Genomic DNA, 18,013 nt, shown 5'->3' with positions numbered 1-18,013 from the left:
CACATATATTTGTCCCTCACGTCTTTCCCTTTCCTATCAAAGCAGTAACATGAGCCTAAAAAAGAAATTAATCCAAACCACAAAACTAGGAAACTCAAATGGGAGATATTTTAACGGGGTATTGTAAATTTAGCAAATATGTCTAGAAATATGACCGTCAGTTAGCTGAAAGAGTCCTTGGACAAATGGATTTTTCTCTTTAATTCTTGATATGCTAATAGTTGCCCAAAAAGAAAAAAAAATCTGACAAAATGGAAAAAATCTCAAGAAGCTCGCAGAAGCCAATGAAGATATCATAAATTGGATACACGTTTTAGGCAAATGTATCAGTAAGCGACAGGACCATGAGGCCAGTTTGGTTTGGGCTAACAGGCCCGTCCAGGACTGCTCAACCCACAGCTCCATACACATGTAAATAATGCCCTACATTCCTTAAACCTGACTGACTGATTTTTAGGGTGGAACTCCCATCATCTTTTTCCAAAAACAGGAATATCCTGAACTTAGCAGTATGTGAAAGTTTGAGGAAACGTGCCACGATAAATCGTTTGTCAAATTAATCAGGCCCCCTGCAGCTCAGCGTGGGGTGGCCTTTCCCCTTTCTCAGAGATTTCCCACCACCAAGACCAACCCACACCGACCTGCAGGCCCTCCCCTTCCCTTGCCCCAGGCCCCTAGGGACCCAATCAAGTCAGCTGACTCAGCTGGGAGGGAGCCCATGGAACGCCTAAGTACTGGCGCAGGAGGTACTGGAATGTTCTGTTTGTGGAAACAATAGCATAATTAAAACACAAGTGATCCACTAGATCAGATCCACTAGATGACTGCAGAGGGCTCACTAGAAGGGCTGCAAGTGTTGCTAAAAAGGCACGTTTTTCTACAAACTCCAGCTCACGACCCACTCGCCCCTGCCAGGAACGCTGGGCGGTCCGCACTGTGCATGTGAGCGGCTCCTCTGAACAAATGCATTCATTTTTAAGACCCTGCTCCTCTCCTGAACCCATGCTTGGCCCCGGGCTTCCCTAAGTCCCGTAGTTCCAGCCGTGCTACCCGAGTTCTGTGGATTTCAACCACTCCTTCTCCTGTGTCCCTGTGCATTTAAGCCACCGCTGAGGATGTTTCATTCACTTGTTTCAAAGTATTTACCAGCCACTGGATATTCCAGGATGAAAGACTTGACTTCTGCCCCTCCTAGAGCTTTCCATGTATGGGGAAGAAAGATACGTAACCAACGGTTAAAATGCCTCTAGTCCGTTTGTAACAGACACACATAGCAGGGAGAGCTCGTCCAAAGTCAGGGAAAGTTTCAGGAAGAGGCACCATTTGAGCTGAGAAAGGCAGTGGTGAGTTCATTCTTTTTTTCTTTTTTTTAAGATTTTATTTATTTATTTGTCAGAGAGAGCACAGGTGCACGCCCAAGGTGGGGAGCAGCAGGCAGAGAGGGGAAGTAGGCTTCCCTCTGAGCAGGGAGCCGGATGCCAGCGGGACTCGATCCCAGAACCCTGGCATCAAGACCTGGCTGAAGGCAGACACAACGGACTGAGCCACCCAGGCGTCCTGGTGAATTCATTCTTGACTGAGGGACCAGCACGTAAGGGCAGAGTCCTGCGTCTGAGGACCAACAACCCACGGGAACACAGCTGAACTGCGCGGTCCGACACGGCAGCCACCAGCCCCATGTGGCTGCGTCACACACTTGAAACCTGGCTGGTCCAGAATGAGATGTGCTATGGATTTCAAAGATTTAGTATTAAAAAAATAAAAGGATGTAAAGTACTTCATTAATAATTCTGGATATTGATTACATGTCAAAAGGGCATTCTTTGGGATGGTATTGGGGTAAATAAAATATTAAAATTAATTTCACCTTTTTAAAATGGGACACCTAGAACATTTTCAACTACATATGTGGCTTATAGTAAATTTCTGTTGGATAGCTCTGGTCAGAGTATAAAAGCCTAGGTTGAGAGTGCCAAAAAAATAAATTGAAATTAAAATAAAACAAAGAAGCTAGACATAGGAAAGGAGCCAGATTGCTCAGGCTTGGAATATCACAGAGGAAGAGTCACTAGAGCCCTGAGCAGGGAAGGGAAGGAAATGTCAGATCTCCCTTTGGGAAATCATTTTGGCAGCGGAACAGAAGAGAAACCAAGGCAGGGAGAAAAACCAGAGGAAGGAAATACGAGGCAATCACTGAGGGACTGACCTGCTTTCCAAAGGACTGGATCTGCTCTCAGGTCTTTAATCTGTGCCACTGGCCATTGCCCACCACCCCCCACCCCCCACCCCCCCACCCCCGGGGCAGTCCCCTTTCTCAGATAAAGTTTTAACATACAGAGACTAAAATACTCAGGACTACAAAGAAAACCGATTACCAAAATACAGGTATCATTTACAAAAATCTGTGATATGGTAATATACATGCTTCCGTACTGACATTTAAATTAGATATAGTCATAAGTCTAAATATTACTGTAATTTTGAAGTATTTCTGAGAATGCACAGTATCTTGAGCAATAGCTATCACGAGACACACAGTATCTGTTTCCACTGATGATGAAGCCATGGGTCCGGCTCACATCATTGTGGTTTGCTGCCTACATTTATACTCAAAGGACATTCTAAATTTTAGTGAGTGGTTATTGAAGATAAATCATAATTTTTTCCCCACCTAAGTCACAGACCACTTTCTTTTTTAAGATTTTTATTTATTTATTTGACAGATAGAGATCACAAGTAGGCAGAGAGGCAGGCAGAGAGAGAGACGGGGGAAGCTGAGCAGAGAGCCTGATACGAGGCTCCATCCCAGGACCCTGAGATCATGACCTGAGCCGAAGGCAGAGGCTTTAACCCACGCACCCCACAGACCACTTTCAGTTCTAACCATGGACCCCTTAGGGACCTGTGGATCCTGAGTTAACAACCCCTAGCAAGATGTTCCCGGGCTTTTGTCAGGAGTAAGTCTTGGCCCGTCTAAAACGGGAAATGGTGGGAGTTGAGTAACAGACACTGCTTTACTTCTAGGACTTATCTCTCCCCGTGACCACATCTACAACAGCACATTAAATGAGCAGACACAACGGCCTGGAAGGCATTTTAATGGAATATTGGTATTTTTCTGGGTTATGATTGGAGCACATCTCTTTTTCTCAGATGAAGATATGGACCATAGGAACAGTTCCCGGAGCCCCCAAGGGCAAATATTTTCCTTAGTTCTCAGGTGACTTCATTATTACATGGAGGCAGTCTCGCTCTGCCCAAAAAAATTTAGTGAAAAAACAAAAACAGCAAAAAGACAAATATTGTACGGTTCCATTCATGCAAGGTACCTAAGGCAGTCCAACGCACAGAAACAGAGTAGAGTAGTGGCTACTGGGAGCTAGGGGGCGGGGGAGGGGAGTCTCTTAATGGTTACAGTTTCAGAGGTTGCAGGACGAAAAAGTTCTAGAGATTTCTTGCACAACAATGTAAAAACATACTTAACACTACTGACCTGTACACTTAAAAATGGTTACGCATTTTATATTGTTTTCTTTTAATCGCAATAGAAAATGGTTAAAATTGCAAAATGAGAAAACAGATAAACAGGGCATTCAGATCCTAATTCTAGTTCAACTTCTAATTATCCCTCAACAGGGCAGCCACAAACACAGACCAGCTCTACCTAGTGCATAGTTTCTGGAGGCATTAAACCCATACAGAACTTTGCTTTTAGGAGTGAAGACCCAAGTATTTATTTAAAATTCCCTTATATAGGGGTGCCTGGGTGGCTCAGTGGGTTAAAGCCTCTGCCTTCGGCTCAGGTCATGATCCCAGGGTCCTGGGATCGAGCCCCGCATCGGGCTCTCTGCTCAGCAGGGAGCCTGCTTCTTCCTCTCTCTATGCCTGCCTCTCTGCCTACTTGTGATCTCTCTCTGTGTGTCAAATAAATAAATAAAATCTTTAAAAAAAATAATAAAATTCCCTTATATGACAGCAGGGTTCATCTTTACAAATCTGGATATTGGTTTATACAGACTAAAACGGTCCGCTAAAATGAGTAATAATACCGAACACTTAATTAGCACTAAGTATGTGCTAGGCATTAATCTAAGCACTTTTGAAATACTGACTCGTTGGCTCATTTAATCCCTATAACAATCCTGTCCTATTATTATCTCCAGGTAAGGAAACAGAGGCACAAAAAAATAGTTAGTGGTTGAAGTAAGATTCAAAACAGGTAATTCAACTCCAGAGCTAGACCGTGAACACCTGAGGCAGGGACAGGGATTCTCTTTCTTTTTTTTCTTTATGTATGTATTTATTCGCGAGAGAGTGTGGGCGCACATACATATATGGCAGGAAGAGGCAGAGGGGGAGGGAAAGGATCTTCCCGCTGAGCACTGACCTTGACCCGGGGCTTAATCTCACCACCCTGAGCCCATGACCTAAGCTGAAACCAAGAGTTGGGCTGCTTAACTGAATGAGCCACCCAGGTGCCCCATGGGACCAAGATTTTTATCTCTGAATTCTTGCAAGGGAACAATGCTAATTTATAATGTGCATTAGTCAGCAACCGTTTATTGAGCAATAGATTATAACAGAATTCTGAGGCATTTTTGCCATTTAGCAGTTCTGTACCCCCCCCCCAAAAAAAAAATTCTTGCTGTGTGCTTCTTCTAACGTTGTTGGTTTTTTTTTTTTAGTTTATTTATTTATTTTTTTTAACTAATCACTACACCCAACTTGGAGCTTGAACTCATAACCCTGAGATCAGGAGTTGCACTTTCCTCCAACGGAGCCAGCCAGGCTCCCTGCCTCTAATTTTTCTTAAACTTGGTAAGGAGAAATTTTGTTGGAAAGGTTATTGGGGGTGGGGGTGGGGGGCTGGGTATGGCAACCATCGGGAAAGTGCTCTGACCAGAAGACTCCCCGAGCACTTCCCTCTACTAATCTTCTAGAAAATGATTAAAGTGATTCTCCTACCTCCCCCATGTTCAGAATTGGTCATCCCTGCCAGAGGCTCTAACCTACCCTGCCACTTGGTTATCTCTCATGCCCAGGAGGGGTGGGGAAAGGAGTGAGTAGGAGACAGAAAGGCCTGTCTGTAGACAACAAATCCCAGGACCTGGTCTAAAATGGTATGTGGGGGACGGAAAGAGAGCAAGGCCTTAAAAGTCATCAAAGAGAATCAAGGGGTAACCTTAAAAGGGTTGCGGGCAGGGAATAGCTCCTCATGGCTCAATAACCACTTTCTCAGCGAACTCGGGAGGAGGCAGCTGCATTCCTAAACCTAACAGGTTGAGACTGGCCCTAGTTCACAAAGCCTTTCTCTTTCACGGTGCCACAGGCATGTGCCCAACACCAGCGACACTTCACACAGACGTCACCAAACCTGTGCTCCCCGTGCGGCACACAAAGGACGCTCGAGGGAAGAGAAGTGGACTCCACCCCCAGTGGGTCACTCCGTATTTCCGGCTGGTGCGGCAGGGGTGTGGTCAGGACTCACCTGTAGGTATACGGACCCACTTCTTCTAACCGAGGGATCTCCCCTCTGAGGATCTCCTCTGGATTGGTGACATTGAAGAAATAGAACTGGGCATACACAGGCAGAGGGGGCTTCTTCCAGGAGTCAAAAGTCTCGGAACCATTCCTTAACACAATATTCTAGGGGAGAAAACCAAAAGGAGATTGTGTGAGGCAGTTGGCTTTGAACAAAGAGTCAGAGAGAGGGACACTCCCTGCTCTGACCTCCTGGCTCACTTACTGTTCCCACAGGCATTCAACTGCGGTCTTTTGGGAGGTAGGCCGTGCCTCGGGTCAACAGGAAGCCCACAGCCCTATTAAGCCATAAAAGGTCTTCAATAACTACTTGTAGTAAAGGAAAGATGGTAGCCATAGCTCATGGGTACAAATGGTGTTACCAAAACCAAGGTCATAGATTGAATACCCAAAAGGCCCTATTGACTTTGTCATGAAGATTCCACGGGTGGTACAGCTGCAGAGGAAAGTAGGCCATTCAGAGAAGCACTGCATACTCCTAGCTTGCCCGCATGGTAGAACAACAAGGTGATGGGCCCAAGATGGCTGGATTTGGTCCTTCCGTGAGAGGTAGAACCACACCCATTCCTAGCACCTCCACCAGCAGGGGGTTCACAGGAATTTTTTCATTCAGTCCCTAATAAAACCATAGAAATCCCTATCCCTGTTTTAAAAGATGAGGAAGCTGAGCCTTACTGATGTTAAGTGCCTGGGGTCCTTTATCTACAATCCTTCCTTCATTTCCCATCTTTACTATGTGTTATGGGTACCCTCCCAAACTCATATCTTGAAACCCTAATGCCTAGTACTTCAGAATATGACCGTATTTGTGACCTCAGAAGACATCCACCTTGATGAAACCCTTATCTCAAGACTTTCAGTATCCAAAACCATGAGACAATGAACTTCCTTCCTTCAAGTCTGTGGTATTTGTTACAGCAGCCCTAACAAACCCACACATCTTGGTCCCCCATGGGAGGAGTATTCTCCACCCTACTGACTTCAGGCTTGGCCAAGTGACTTGATCGGACCAATGAAATGTGGGTGGGATGACGATGCCCCAATCTGGGGCTCAGGCCTTAGAAAGCATGGCTGGTTTCCACCAATCAGCCTTCGACAAGAGAAGAGCATACTTCAGGTGGCTGTGGATCCTTCAGCCAAGGCCCTAAAATGGTGATGTGTGGACCAGACATGAAGCCTGGAGTCCAGCCCAGCTCAGCTGAGCCAGCCAAGCTCAATGTGCAGCCACCTGCACACCATGAGTGCGAAACAAATGCCACTGTTACAAGACGCTGAGACCTGGAGATTGTGTGTTATGCAGCATTGCAATGGAAGCCTGACTAACACAGCACTCCAGGTTAAAGACCAAAACTTACTATGTAGTAGTCCCAACCGTCCTCAACTTGTTAGTGGGGAAAAATCTTCATTTTTTAGGGTATTGAAGTGCACAAGAAAGATAAAGAGACAGACTGAAAATAAACAACCCAAAGTATGAACAGTCATTAACTCTTGAGTATTGGGAATCTGGACCATTGTTATTTCCTCCTTGGTGAATTTCAGTATTCTCCAACTTTTTTACATTGAAAACATTTTCAGAAGAAAATCTAAAGAGGAAAACAATTTTAAAAAGAAAATCAAAAGAGGAAAATGGGATTGACTGGTACAGACAAGGCAAGGCCAGTGGTGAAACAGTGAGACTAGATGGTAAGAGAAGCATGCACTGAGGTCACCTGCAGTCGTGAGGCTCCGAGTGACAACAGACAACGGGACCAGCCTCAAGACATGTCCGATACCACGATACCACATGCTACCATGTACTGTGACACAGCACAGGACAGAATGTCCCATTTTAACAGTCTAGGCCTCCGACTTACTAGAAGGAATGATACGGCTCTATTATTAAATAGAGAATCTTTGCAGGGAAGAACAAAGTGGCTCTGGGATGGGCAGATGCAGAGAACCCAAGCTCGTTGAAGTCAAGCCAGTGGTCTGGGGGGCTGGACGTAAACTTATATCCCTGAGTTGGCCGTGCCCTAGAACTGGGGATTATCTGTGGTTTGGCATCCGCTCAGAATGTCCAATGGTCAGATTTCTCTTCAAACAACACATCATTGAAATATTTTGGTTTTTACTATCAGTAGTGATTTCTCAGATGAGATCAGCTCTACAAGACAGAAAAATTTAAAGACAAACCATGAAACTCCTTTCCTCCAACTTTCCGCATTCAGCTCAGCCTTTCCCGGGTGAAGTCCTCCCCCCCTGCCCAGCATGCCTGGGTCTTCCTCTGCCCAGCCCCTGAGCAGCTGAATCACTAACTTGAGGCGGTTTTTTTTTTTTTAGAAGCTTGCGCTCTTTTATCTCATCTCCTATCTCAGTTATCTGAAGAGGAGCTGGAGAGAGAGTCACGCTGAGAGAGCGAGAGAACAGCAGAACTGCAAAGGTCCTGAGGTTGACAAGATGGAACTCCCGGGCTCCAGAAGGGTAAGGGGGTGTGGGTGAAGGTTGGCGCTGGGGCTGGAATCCTGTGCGGCTCTTCTTTACCCTCTGACCCTATTTCTGCATATTACAGTTTTAAAAAATGGGTACAAAAATACTGCACTTTTTTTTTTTACTTTTTAAAACTTTATTTCAACATAACTATGCTTGCAGAAATGCACTCATACTGATAATACATAACTCATAATAGAATGCAATTTAAGTTTAACTTATCCTACACGATTTAGACCAAAAACTTGGTACATGGTTTAAATTATACTATACATCTTAGTGGTACAAGTTGTATGGTAGAGTTTCTCCACCAAAGTATATACATGTTAGCCTCCAGAAATACCTTAGTAACATGAACTTAACCTACCTAAAACTGATATGTTAACTATGAGAAATATAATACATAAATTATAATTCATCTTCTAGAGGACTTTGAAGGTCCAAAGATATTTTTTAAGTTGTCTGACTTCATTAAAATAAGGAGCTCTTTTTCTTGTCCATAAATTTCCAGAATAGGGCAAGGCAATGACATCCTCTCCTCCATGAACGCCTTGGGTATCCCCCTTTCACTGGATGTATCACGCCTTCTTTTGAACCCAATAACACATTACATTGGGATTTCTTGGGGAAAAAGTGGTCAGGCCCAAAAACATCTTCTAAAAATCAAAGTTAATGGGGATCAACATGAAGCAGCCCAAATCTGCAACCAAAAATGAGAACAGTGCGTCTACTCAGTATGGAATTGAATGAGGTTAACCACTGGCTTTTTCAAAAAGAAGGTGCTAAGCCAAAAGACCCAAAGAAAGGGTCTTTTTTTTTCTTTGATCTTCCCCATAGTGTCTAGAACGATGCAGTTCTTGGACAAATATCTATTCCATCAACAAAACAGAGTACTGGAATACTTGGTCACAGGATGCCTGGGGGGCTCAGTTTAAGCGTCTGCCTTCGGCTCAGCTCCTGATCCCTGGGTCCTGGGATGGAGCCCCCGTCAGGCTGCCTGCTCAGCGGGGAGTCTGCTTCTCTGTCTCCCTTTGCCCCTCCTCCTGCTTGTGCCCTCTCCGGCCCTCTGACAAATAAATAAAGAAAATCTTTAAAAAGAGAGAGAGAGAGAATAATTAAACACTAGCTTCCACCGACTTTGCTTATAAGATGCTAGGCAAGAAGAGCTTCTTTCTTTTTCTTTCTTTCTTTCTTTCAGAGAGAGAGAGCAAGCATGAGAGTGCCAGGCTTTACACCCAGCGTGGAGCCCAACACAGGGGCCAATCCCACCACCCTGAGATCATGACATGAGCTGAAATCAAGAGGCAACCACTTCCACCACTGGGCCACTACGGCGCCATGAGGAGTAAGTTGACAGGAGGCCGTCAGAGAGGTGCCAAAGAAAGGCATGGATGGTCACATGAGAAGTCACAGCGCCAGATCTTACAAGAGCAGATCCCAAGCCACAAAGCCAAGGGAGCTTCAAAGTGTACCCAGAGCAGGTGTCTGCTCCCTGGACATTTCAGTTACGTTCAGATACGGGAAAGTAATACCTTCATTATAACCACATAAACCTGGGAAATCTAGCACCTGTCGGTTTGTGCATCTTATCAGTAAACCAGAACCCTAAAGACCTAAGAGCAGCAGTTCCTTTCATGGGTGGGAAAAAAAATCCATGCCCTGACCCCTCTTCCTAACAACTATCTGAAGCAGTGCTATACCCTTGGTTTTCTTGCAAAATATAAAACTATGAATGCAAATCATCAAAACACTGCGTACTTGCTAGGCATTATCAGATATAACCCATTCCAAAAGCACGCCCCCTACTTAGGGGAATACTGACCCACACAGGCAAGTAATTCCACAATATAAGGTAGTATGTGATAGCTGGTCAATGAGGATGCCAGAAAACGGTCTCGACAGTGCTAAGAGAAGAGACTCTAAGAACTGAGATGGAGAACAGCAGTCCTTACAGTGGGCCAGGGAGAATGAATAAAAATTTAGCAAACAGAGGAAGGTCACGAGGGTGGACACCTTACGGACAGCCAGGGTTGGTTCCACTATCCTCTCTGTCCTGGCAGAGTGGGCCCTTCCTGCCTGCCTGTTCCGTGTCCATCTCTCCCGGAACCCTCAGCTTAATTGGAAAGATAGTGGTGTAGAGAAGGAGACAATAAAACATACAGAGATGGGACAGCAGTGGGTGTGACTGCGCATCATACCAAGTAGGGACATTCACTTACAGAGAGAGGTTCGGGTCACAGGAGCCTAAGTTTCATCTGACAGGAAGTGGGGAGCCATGGGAGGTTTTGGAGCTGCAGAGTTTTATCAAGCACCAGGCACTACACTGCCCTTTATCCCAGGTAATTCCCTGAATGGCCTAAAAAGGTGCAGTCAGCCTCCCACCCAGGACTCACTCCAAACTTGAGCTCCTGGCAATGCCGAATTTTACCAGAGCCCCACATTCCTGGAAAACGGTAAACGGTTCAGGAACCCCCCCCCTTCTGTGTTCCAGGAAATGGCTTACTGCAAAAAAAACATTCCCCCTATAACTGAGATAAGGTTCCCCCCATTGTTTATCCCTCCTTTACCTGACCAGGCCAGATGCAGACCCTCCACACTCCCATTTTTTTTTGCCTCCTAACTAATTAGTTGAACCATATATTCCCACTGATCGACGGAAACAAGATGTCTGTTAATGTACAACATGGTGACTATAGTTAATAACTCTTTCTGGTATACCTGAAATTTGCTGAGAGAATAGATCTTAGGTGTTCTCACCCCCCACCCCCAACACACACACACACACACACACACACACACACACACACACACAGGCAACTATGGAGGAGATGGATATGTTAATTAGTATGATTATAATAATCAGGTTGTACACCTTAAATGTATACAGTTTAAAAACATGTTTTAATTTAAGTATAGTTGATATACAACGTTACAATTACTTTCAGGTATACAACATAGTGATTCAGTAAATTGTACATAATACTGTGCTCGCTACAAGTGTGGCTACCATCTGCCACCCTCCAGTATTAGTATAATACCACTGACTAGATTCCCTATCTTGTGCCTTTTGTTTCCTGACTTACTCATTCCATAACAGGAAGCCTGTATTTCCCACTCCCCTTCGCTGACTTTGTTTTCCAGGACCATACATGAGAGTGAACTCAAAATGGATGAAAGACCTTAAATGTGAGACCTAACACCATAAAAATCCTAGAAGAGAGAACAGGCAGTAATTTCTCTGACATTAGCCAAAGCAACATTTTTCTCAGTAAGTCTCCTCGGGCAACGGGAACAGAAGCAAAAATAAACTACTGGGACGACACCAAAATAAAAAGCTTCTGCACAGCGAAGGAAACCACCAATAAAACAAAAAAAGGCAACCTCCTGAAGAGGAGAAAATATTTGCAAATGATGTATCTGATAGGGGGTTACTATCCAAAATACACAAAGAACTTACACAGCTCAACACCAAGTATGTATAATTTGTATTTGTCAATCATACCTCAACAAGGGGGAAAAAAAATGCTCATTAGCCAAACTCTGGTTAAGTTTCTCTCCTTCCCAGCCTTGTTTACTCTCCTTCCTTGCCAGCAAAATTGGCTCCAGCAGATCACTCTGTCAGTGTTCTCCCTACTGTACGTTCCCTGCTTCCTACTGCATTAGTCCTTTCAAATGGTCTCTCCTCACCTAGGTTGAATTTTTTTACTTGAAGCTCCTAACTTTTGTGCCACGTTGCCTATTTTGAGTCGGCACAGGCAGGCGAGAGGTGTTTTAAAAGGTTAAGTGGGTCCAAGTGGGAAGGAGGGGTTGGCTAGGAGATCGGAAGGATGAAATGAGGTTTCAGCAGAGTGCTTATCTCAGGCCACGCCCAAAACGCTCAATGAATGGTAACTGTGATCTTGATTACTGCCACCTTCAGGGTGGGGATCAAAGTTCTCGGTTTAAACGAAAGAAGGAATCATGTCCTTGCACTGTAGACAGTCCAGCAAATGTTAAACGATAAAAGACAAAAGAAACCACACAGGAAGTCTTTAGTCATGATCCTTTCTTATAGCTCTGTCTGTAATTCAGTTTAGGTTGAGACAACGAGGAATTAGCATAAAATCAGAAATAACCAAAATGTCAAACGGAAAAGAATGATTTAGTAAATATGATAACTCACAGGCTGGAGGAGAAAGCAACCATTAAAATGATAAAGGCTACACAGAAATAAGGAACGTGCTCATGATCTATGTCAAATGGAGAAAGACCGTGTAGAATATGTATGCATGTGCACAAGACTGGCAGATAAAATGCAAACATGAAAATATGGAGGGGGGGTAAAATCCAGATAATTGAAAAATGTCGATGTTTGAGTTGACATCAACATCTCTAAGCCTCTACGCTAACCATTTAATAACACGCATCTCTATGGGACAGGACCAGGAGGGGTCTTCCATTCTCCCTCTTAGTTTTCTGCATAGTTAGGATTTTTTTTTTTACAGCAGAAATAAGTTTCTTCTGGAAGCTGAAAAAATAATCATCCCCTTATTTTTTTAAGTGAAAATAAAAGACAGAAACTTTGTAATGTCATTAACAGGGCCTGAGGGAGAGGAGAGGGAGTGGACCCACAGAGAACCAACTTCATCTGGGCTTTTACTCTGTCCTCGCAAAACAAAGGCGAGGCTGATGCCCCGCCAGCTGGCCAGCTGCGGTTGCTCTCCCACAAAAGCTCCAGGAGCCGCCATCCCCCACCCCGGGTTTCGGCTCCCCAGTATTTCTTTCCCCATCACTGCCTGGAAAGCGGACTGAGCGCGCTGCCTTCCTTGCTAACTCCTCCGGACAAGCAGCCCAGTCTGCGAAGACTTTCAGAGTCAGAAAGGACCTGCAGTTTCACTTACCTATTAAACGAAAGAAAATCGCCTCAGAATTACGAACCTCGAAAGAGCCAGCAAGTGTGAGTGCACAGATGGGTTAATGGCTCGAGGTGATTTCCTCTGGTTTGCGTCCGGCTCTTAGGCCACGAACATCCAAAGACAAGGAGAAGCGTTTCCACAAAGGAGGGCTAAATCTTCCCGGAAGGGAGGGTGAAGCTGGCTGGTTTTACAAAAGTCTGATGTGAACTTGTTCCTCTGGATCTCAAGGCGACCAGGGCAGTTTGGGGATAGAAACGAACATGGAGCGTCCTTAACTGAACAGAGCAAATGCACAGCCGGACGGACGTGATCCTTGACAGACCGCCAGAACCACACGGGGAACGGGTTCTGGTACAACCTGGGGCTCTCCTCGCCATCTGCCTCCGGCCTCCACCCCCATCGCCATCCCCCCTCCCCGCCCCGGCAACCACTCTCAGTGGAGTCAACAGCCACACACGTCTCACTCCTTCTTCCATCCAAGTCTTGCCCTCTCGAGTGTTGGCCTTTCCTGCACCTTTAATGTGTCTCCTCTCCTCCACGCCACGATGCTCAGTGTTTGTCGAGTCCCAGAGCAGACCGCATGTCGGGTGTGTACACACAGCAAGTGCAGATGGAGAAAGGGAATGAAAGAACAGAGGGAAGCTCATAAATACAGTGACCTCCTTATTTTTTTTAAGATTTTATTATTTTTATTTATTTATTATTTTATTTATTTATTTGACAGAGATCACAAGTAAGCAGAGAGGCAAGAAGAGAGAGGGGGGAAGCAGGCTCCCCGCTGAGCAGAGAGCCCGATGTGGGGCTCGATCCCAGGACCCTGAGATCATGACCTGAGCTGAAGGCAGAGGATTTAACCAACTGAGCCACCCAGGTGTCCCCGACCTCCTTATTTTTATCTCCTTCCTTTGACATTCACCAAGGGCACCCTGACTACCAGGGTCAGCTCCTACTTCCAAAGTCTCTAGGCAACAGGGGTTGGGCTAGGGCATTGGGCCATCTCCAAACCCGAGGCGGACCTAAAAATTCCTATTTTTCAGATAAGGAAATGGTGGGGTGCTGGTGTTCCCAAGGTCACACAGCCAGGAAGTCAAATCGAATCTGACCCAGTCCAGGTCTGTGGGTTTGCATAAACCCCATGCTTGGCCCCTCTAGCAGCTGCCCCGAGACCAAATCCCCCAGGGGAAGAGCTGCCAGATCTAGCACCCCAGCTGCACCCCGAATACTGCACAGAGTGTGTCACAAAGTACTTTCATTCTTAGGTGATGCATGCTTGCAGGATTCAGGGCCAAAAATTGGGTATCTGCACCTTATACTCAAATAATTCCAGAAAAAGGCTGTCGGAGAGAGATGAAGTAAATATGGCAGATGATAACCACCAATAAACTGAAGTGAATCAAAATTTTGCAAGAGACGTACCCACTCAAATACTATGCCCTGCTTATCTGGAATCCAGATGTGACTAGGCATCCTGCGTTTTATCCGGCAGCCCCACACCCCCGGGACACTGTAAACCTATGCAGAAACCCTGGCATAGACGCAGCGCTTCCTGGGGAGTCAGGCCTTACCTCTGACGGGAAGGAAACCAGGGCAGCTGTGTGGAGTCATGGCCAACTCCCAGGATGGGACAGACAGTGAGGGGCGGACCGAAGAGAAGCCTGGTAGCTTCTCTGCCCCGTCATGCTAATGAGCCCAAAGAAAGCATCTCAACCACCTGTCAGAGGATGGTCCAGAAGAGGGCTTCATTTTGACCAGGAACTTCGAATTTCTACCCCCAGATCCTCTGAGCATTCGACTGTACACTCCCAGGGGCTTGCTCCACAAAGGATGGATTCAGAAACGAACAAGTAATATAACCTCAAGCCCGGAAAATGTCTGGCACAAGAAGTCATTAATTCTGCCCAAGACAACAAACCAGTTCCCTTGGCCACAGGGAGCCCTTTGCACAATTTAAACATGAAAATGTGGCTTGGGAATAACTATCTTTCTTACGGAGGATTCTGGGGTTGGTGGCGACTGTTACCACTCAAACCCTGTCATCAACCGAGTTTTCCAGTTACACGAAATTAAATCTCAGGGCAAGGTCCTAAATCAGTTTTACAATGTGACGTGGATATTGCTTATAAATTGTACCCGAGTAGAACAGGATGGATTTTTCCAGGCGTAATACTGTAGTACTACTACCACAAGAGAGATTAGGAAGGTTATTGAGTCATGTGGTGAATCTACAGTGTCAACAACCAAATTAATCATTTAAACCGAAAAACTTGTTTTTAGCTAATTAGCCAGTATGTACAGATTGAGAGATTTCTATGTGCCCAACAGACATGGGCCCTGTTCTGACGAAGAAATTTAGCTAAGGACACAAAACTGCCATGCGTGAAGTAGCCCGTGAACACTGATGTGCGAGGCCCAGTAATTCAGCCCAAAGAAAGTAATAATTATTTGGATCCTCTCAGTTGTATGGACCCATCCTAAAATCCCCATCTGGACATCCCACAGTGTGACCAAAAATGGACCTACGATTTTTCTCCCCTAATTAATCCTAAACCCTGTCCTCCTCTTCTCCATCTCAACTTCTGATCCCAGAGGTGGCCTAGGCGGCAGCAATACTATAAACAGTCTCTTCTCCGGGCTCCTTTCAAATCCATTCTCCACCTCAGCCTCCAGAAAGTTCTATCAAAAGTGTCTATGGGAGCAGACACTCTCACCAGTGCTCACAGGATAAAGCCCGAGGTCCTTCCCCTGCCTCACTCAGGGGACGCAGGAGGTCACCTGCCATCATCTGTCATTCCCTCCTAGGCACTTTTTTGCATCAGCGACACTCAACCACCCTCTGCTCCCAGGGTAGAAGCTGGATCAGGGGCTTGGTGTGGGAGCTGCGCGGACATGACACAGCCTCAAGACACAACACATCCAAGCCAGCGCGACAGAGATCTCTCGGGAAGGCAGCACTAGGAGGGTTGCTGAAGCAGCTGTCCTGGTATAAGCCACTTGCAAATGACAAGAATAAGAATAAGAAAAAGATAAGAATAAGATAATGTATTAGGCTTAGACGGGAATAGGGAATACTTTTAAGGCAACTTCCAGGATTCAAGAGCGCTGCTGGTTGTTCTGTTAGCTCAACAGAGAGCCACTGTATAGTTACACACAACCTGACCATCCACGTCGCTGTCTACACGGTCTACATTCACCCGGAGATGACGCAGACCAACCCTGACAACCTGGCCTAATGGTGTGGGAATGGTTCTCACTAGACTCCCGGTTAATAAAACTCACCAAATACCAAAATGCCAGCTGGTATGCTTTGTTTTTTAAAAATTTCTCCCTGAGGGGCACCTGGGTGGCTCCCAGGGTTGAGCACAGGCCTTGGGCTCAGGTCAGGAGGGATCCAGCCCCGCCTCTGGATGCCTGCTCAGCGGGGAGCCTGCTGCTCCTGCCTCTGCCCCTCCCCCATCCCTTGTGGTGAGCGCATGCGCATGCTCTCTCTCCCGCTTGGGTGCGCTTTCTCTCGCAAATAAATATCTTTAAAACTAAATAATTTCTTTTTCTCCTTGAAACGAAGCAGACCCAATGCAGACTCTCGGAGTAATGTAAGTCATTTGTACTGCTTACCTTTTTTTAAATTCTGCTGCGGGACAAGAAAGAAGCTGCCATCCGCATTCGACCCTAACTCTCCGACCTTATTTTCACTCAGGAGCAAATGCATTGGCATTTTTTAATGTCACTGTTGATGAGCCCATTTTGCTTTAACTGCAACTGTAATAATTTCAGCTAATGAGGTCTGACAGTTTATGTTCACACATTAGTTCATGCGGAAGCTGCTACACTGCCTATAAATGACAGAAGGGACCACGCGGGCAACAGCCGTCCCCAAAAGCTCTGGCTACAAAACAGCCGCTAGGTGACTTTTGTTTAAATTTAGGTTTTATTTATTTATCTGACAGAGAGATAGAGAGAGAGAGAACAAGCAGGGGGACCAGCAGGCGGAGGCAGAGGGAGAGGCAGGCTCTGAGCAGAGAGCCGGACGTGGGGCTCCATCCCAGCATGACCTGAGCCAGCCACCCAGGTGTCCACCCCCCAAGATGACTCTTTAAACGCTTCCATGTGATAATAAATGTGAAGCCAAGGCTGAGAACTGCCAGCCCAACGGGAGAGAAAGCAGCCACCAGATGGAACCTGGATCAAGGGTCAGGTGACCCCTGGATAAAGAGATGTGCATGCAGATGTGTGTGCAGAAGTGTGTGCGGAGGGAGTGGCTGAAGGAGCGGATGAGAAGGAGGATTTGTAAGACGTGACTCAAGAAGTGGCCCGTGAAAACAATGCCCGGGTTCCGTGCATAACCCGTAGAGCCACTCTTACTGTTTCACAACCTGTTGGGCTGTGATTACATCTCTCGGTCGATGGAAGTGATGCCTTCATCGCCTGTTACAATCACGGTCTCCTCTACCTTCCGTTACTGTTGATCATCAGAAGGACAGCGTCAAAAGCAACTCCCCTTAAAGTGGGACTTGCCAGAGCGGTAACCCTGCTCTAACGATGGCATTCTGCCTCTCCTTCTCTAGGAAGAGCGTAACACGCAGATGCTGAAGGGGCCAGGCGGGTGTGGGGAGTGGCGCGGCCGCGGGTTCGCCCATCTGCTTGGTGTCAAGCCCCGGGGACAATATTCACTTCTTCAGAGAACCGCGCCCTCTTCCATTTTTGTTAAACACACCACCCTCTCAGCCCCTTCCATTTCCCTTCTTTTGGTAAAGAGATTCAGATACAAACAGGTTATTTCTCTACTCTAAGAACAACAACAGAGCAGGCAGGATAACACAAAGGGCTCCTTCCCTGGGCCTCCGAGGTAGGGAGCCGGCAGGAACGTGAGGGACATGGGAACAAGGAGGAAGGTCCCCTCTGAAGGGCGGCCTCATTCTGCCCAGACAGCTGTCACATCGGATGGTGGCAAGGTTAGCACTCACAGCATCCACATGCTTCAGGAGAAGCTGGAAACCGGGACTATTGGGCAAAGTTTCGAGATTTTAAAGGTATAGTGAGGCAATGACCACTGGCCTACAGAGTATAACAAAACTGTGAAGATAAACAACATGAACCATAATAAACAAACAAGA

At 46.1% G+C, this 18,013-nt stretch overlaps 1 protein-coding gene across 3 annotated transcripts in view; it reads right to left on the bottom strand.

Moving 5' to 3' along the window:
• Window positions 1-18,013, bottom strand: part of LOC111149179 (scavenger receptor class B member 2) — a 72,534-nt gene that overhangs the window by 46,680 nt on the left and 7,841 nt on the right. For all 3 annotated transcript variants that reach the window (XM_022506121.1, XM_022506120.1, XM_022506118.1), the window contains exon 2: window positions 5,489-5,646. In XM_022506121.1, the coding sequence (XP_022361829.1) occupies window positions 5,489-5,646 (158 nt within the window). The remainder of the gene's footprint in view (window positions 1-5,488; window positions 5,647-18,013) is intronic.

This window comes from Enhydra lutris, unplaced genomic scaffold, assembly GCF_002288905.1.
Source record: "Enhydra lutris kenyoni isolate GAN:26980312 unplaced genomic scaffold, ASM228890v2 scaffoldscaffold21, whole genome shotgun sequence".
Classification (NCBI taxonomy): domain Eukaryota; kingdom Metazoa; phylum Chordata; class Mammalia; order Carnivora; family Mustelidae; genus Enhydra; species Enhydra lutris.
This window is presented reverse-complemented; position numbering and strand designations above follow the sequence as displayed.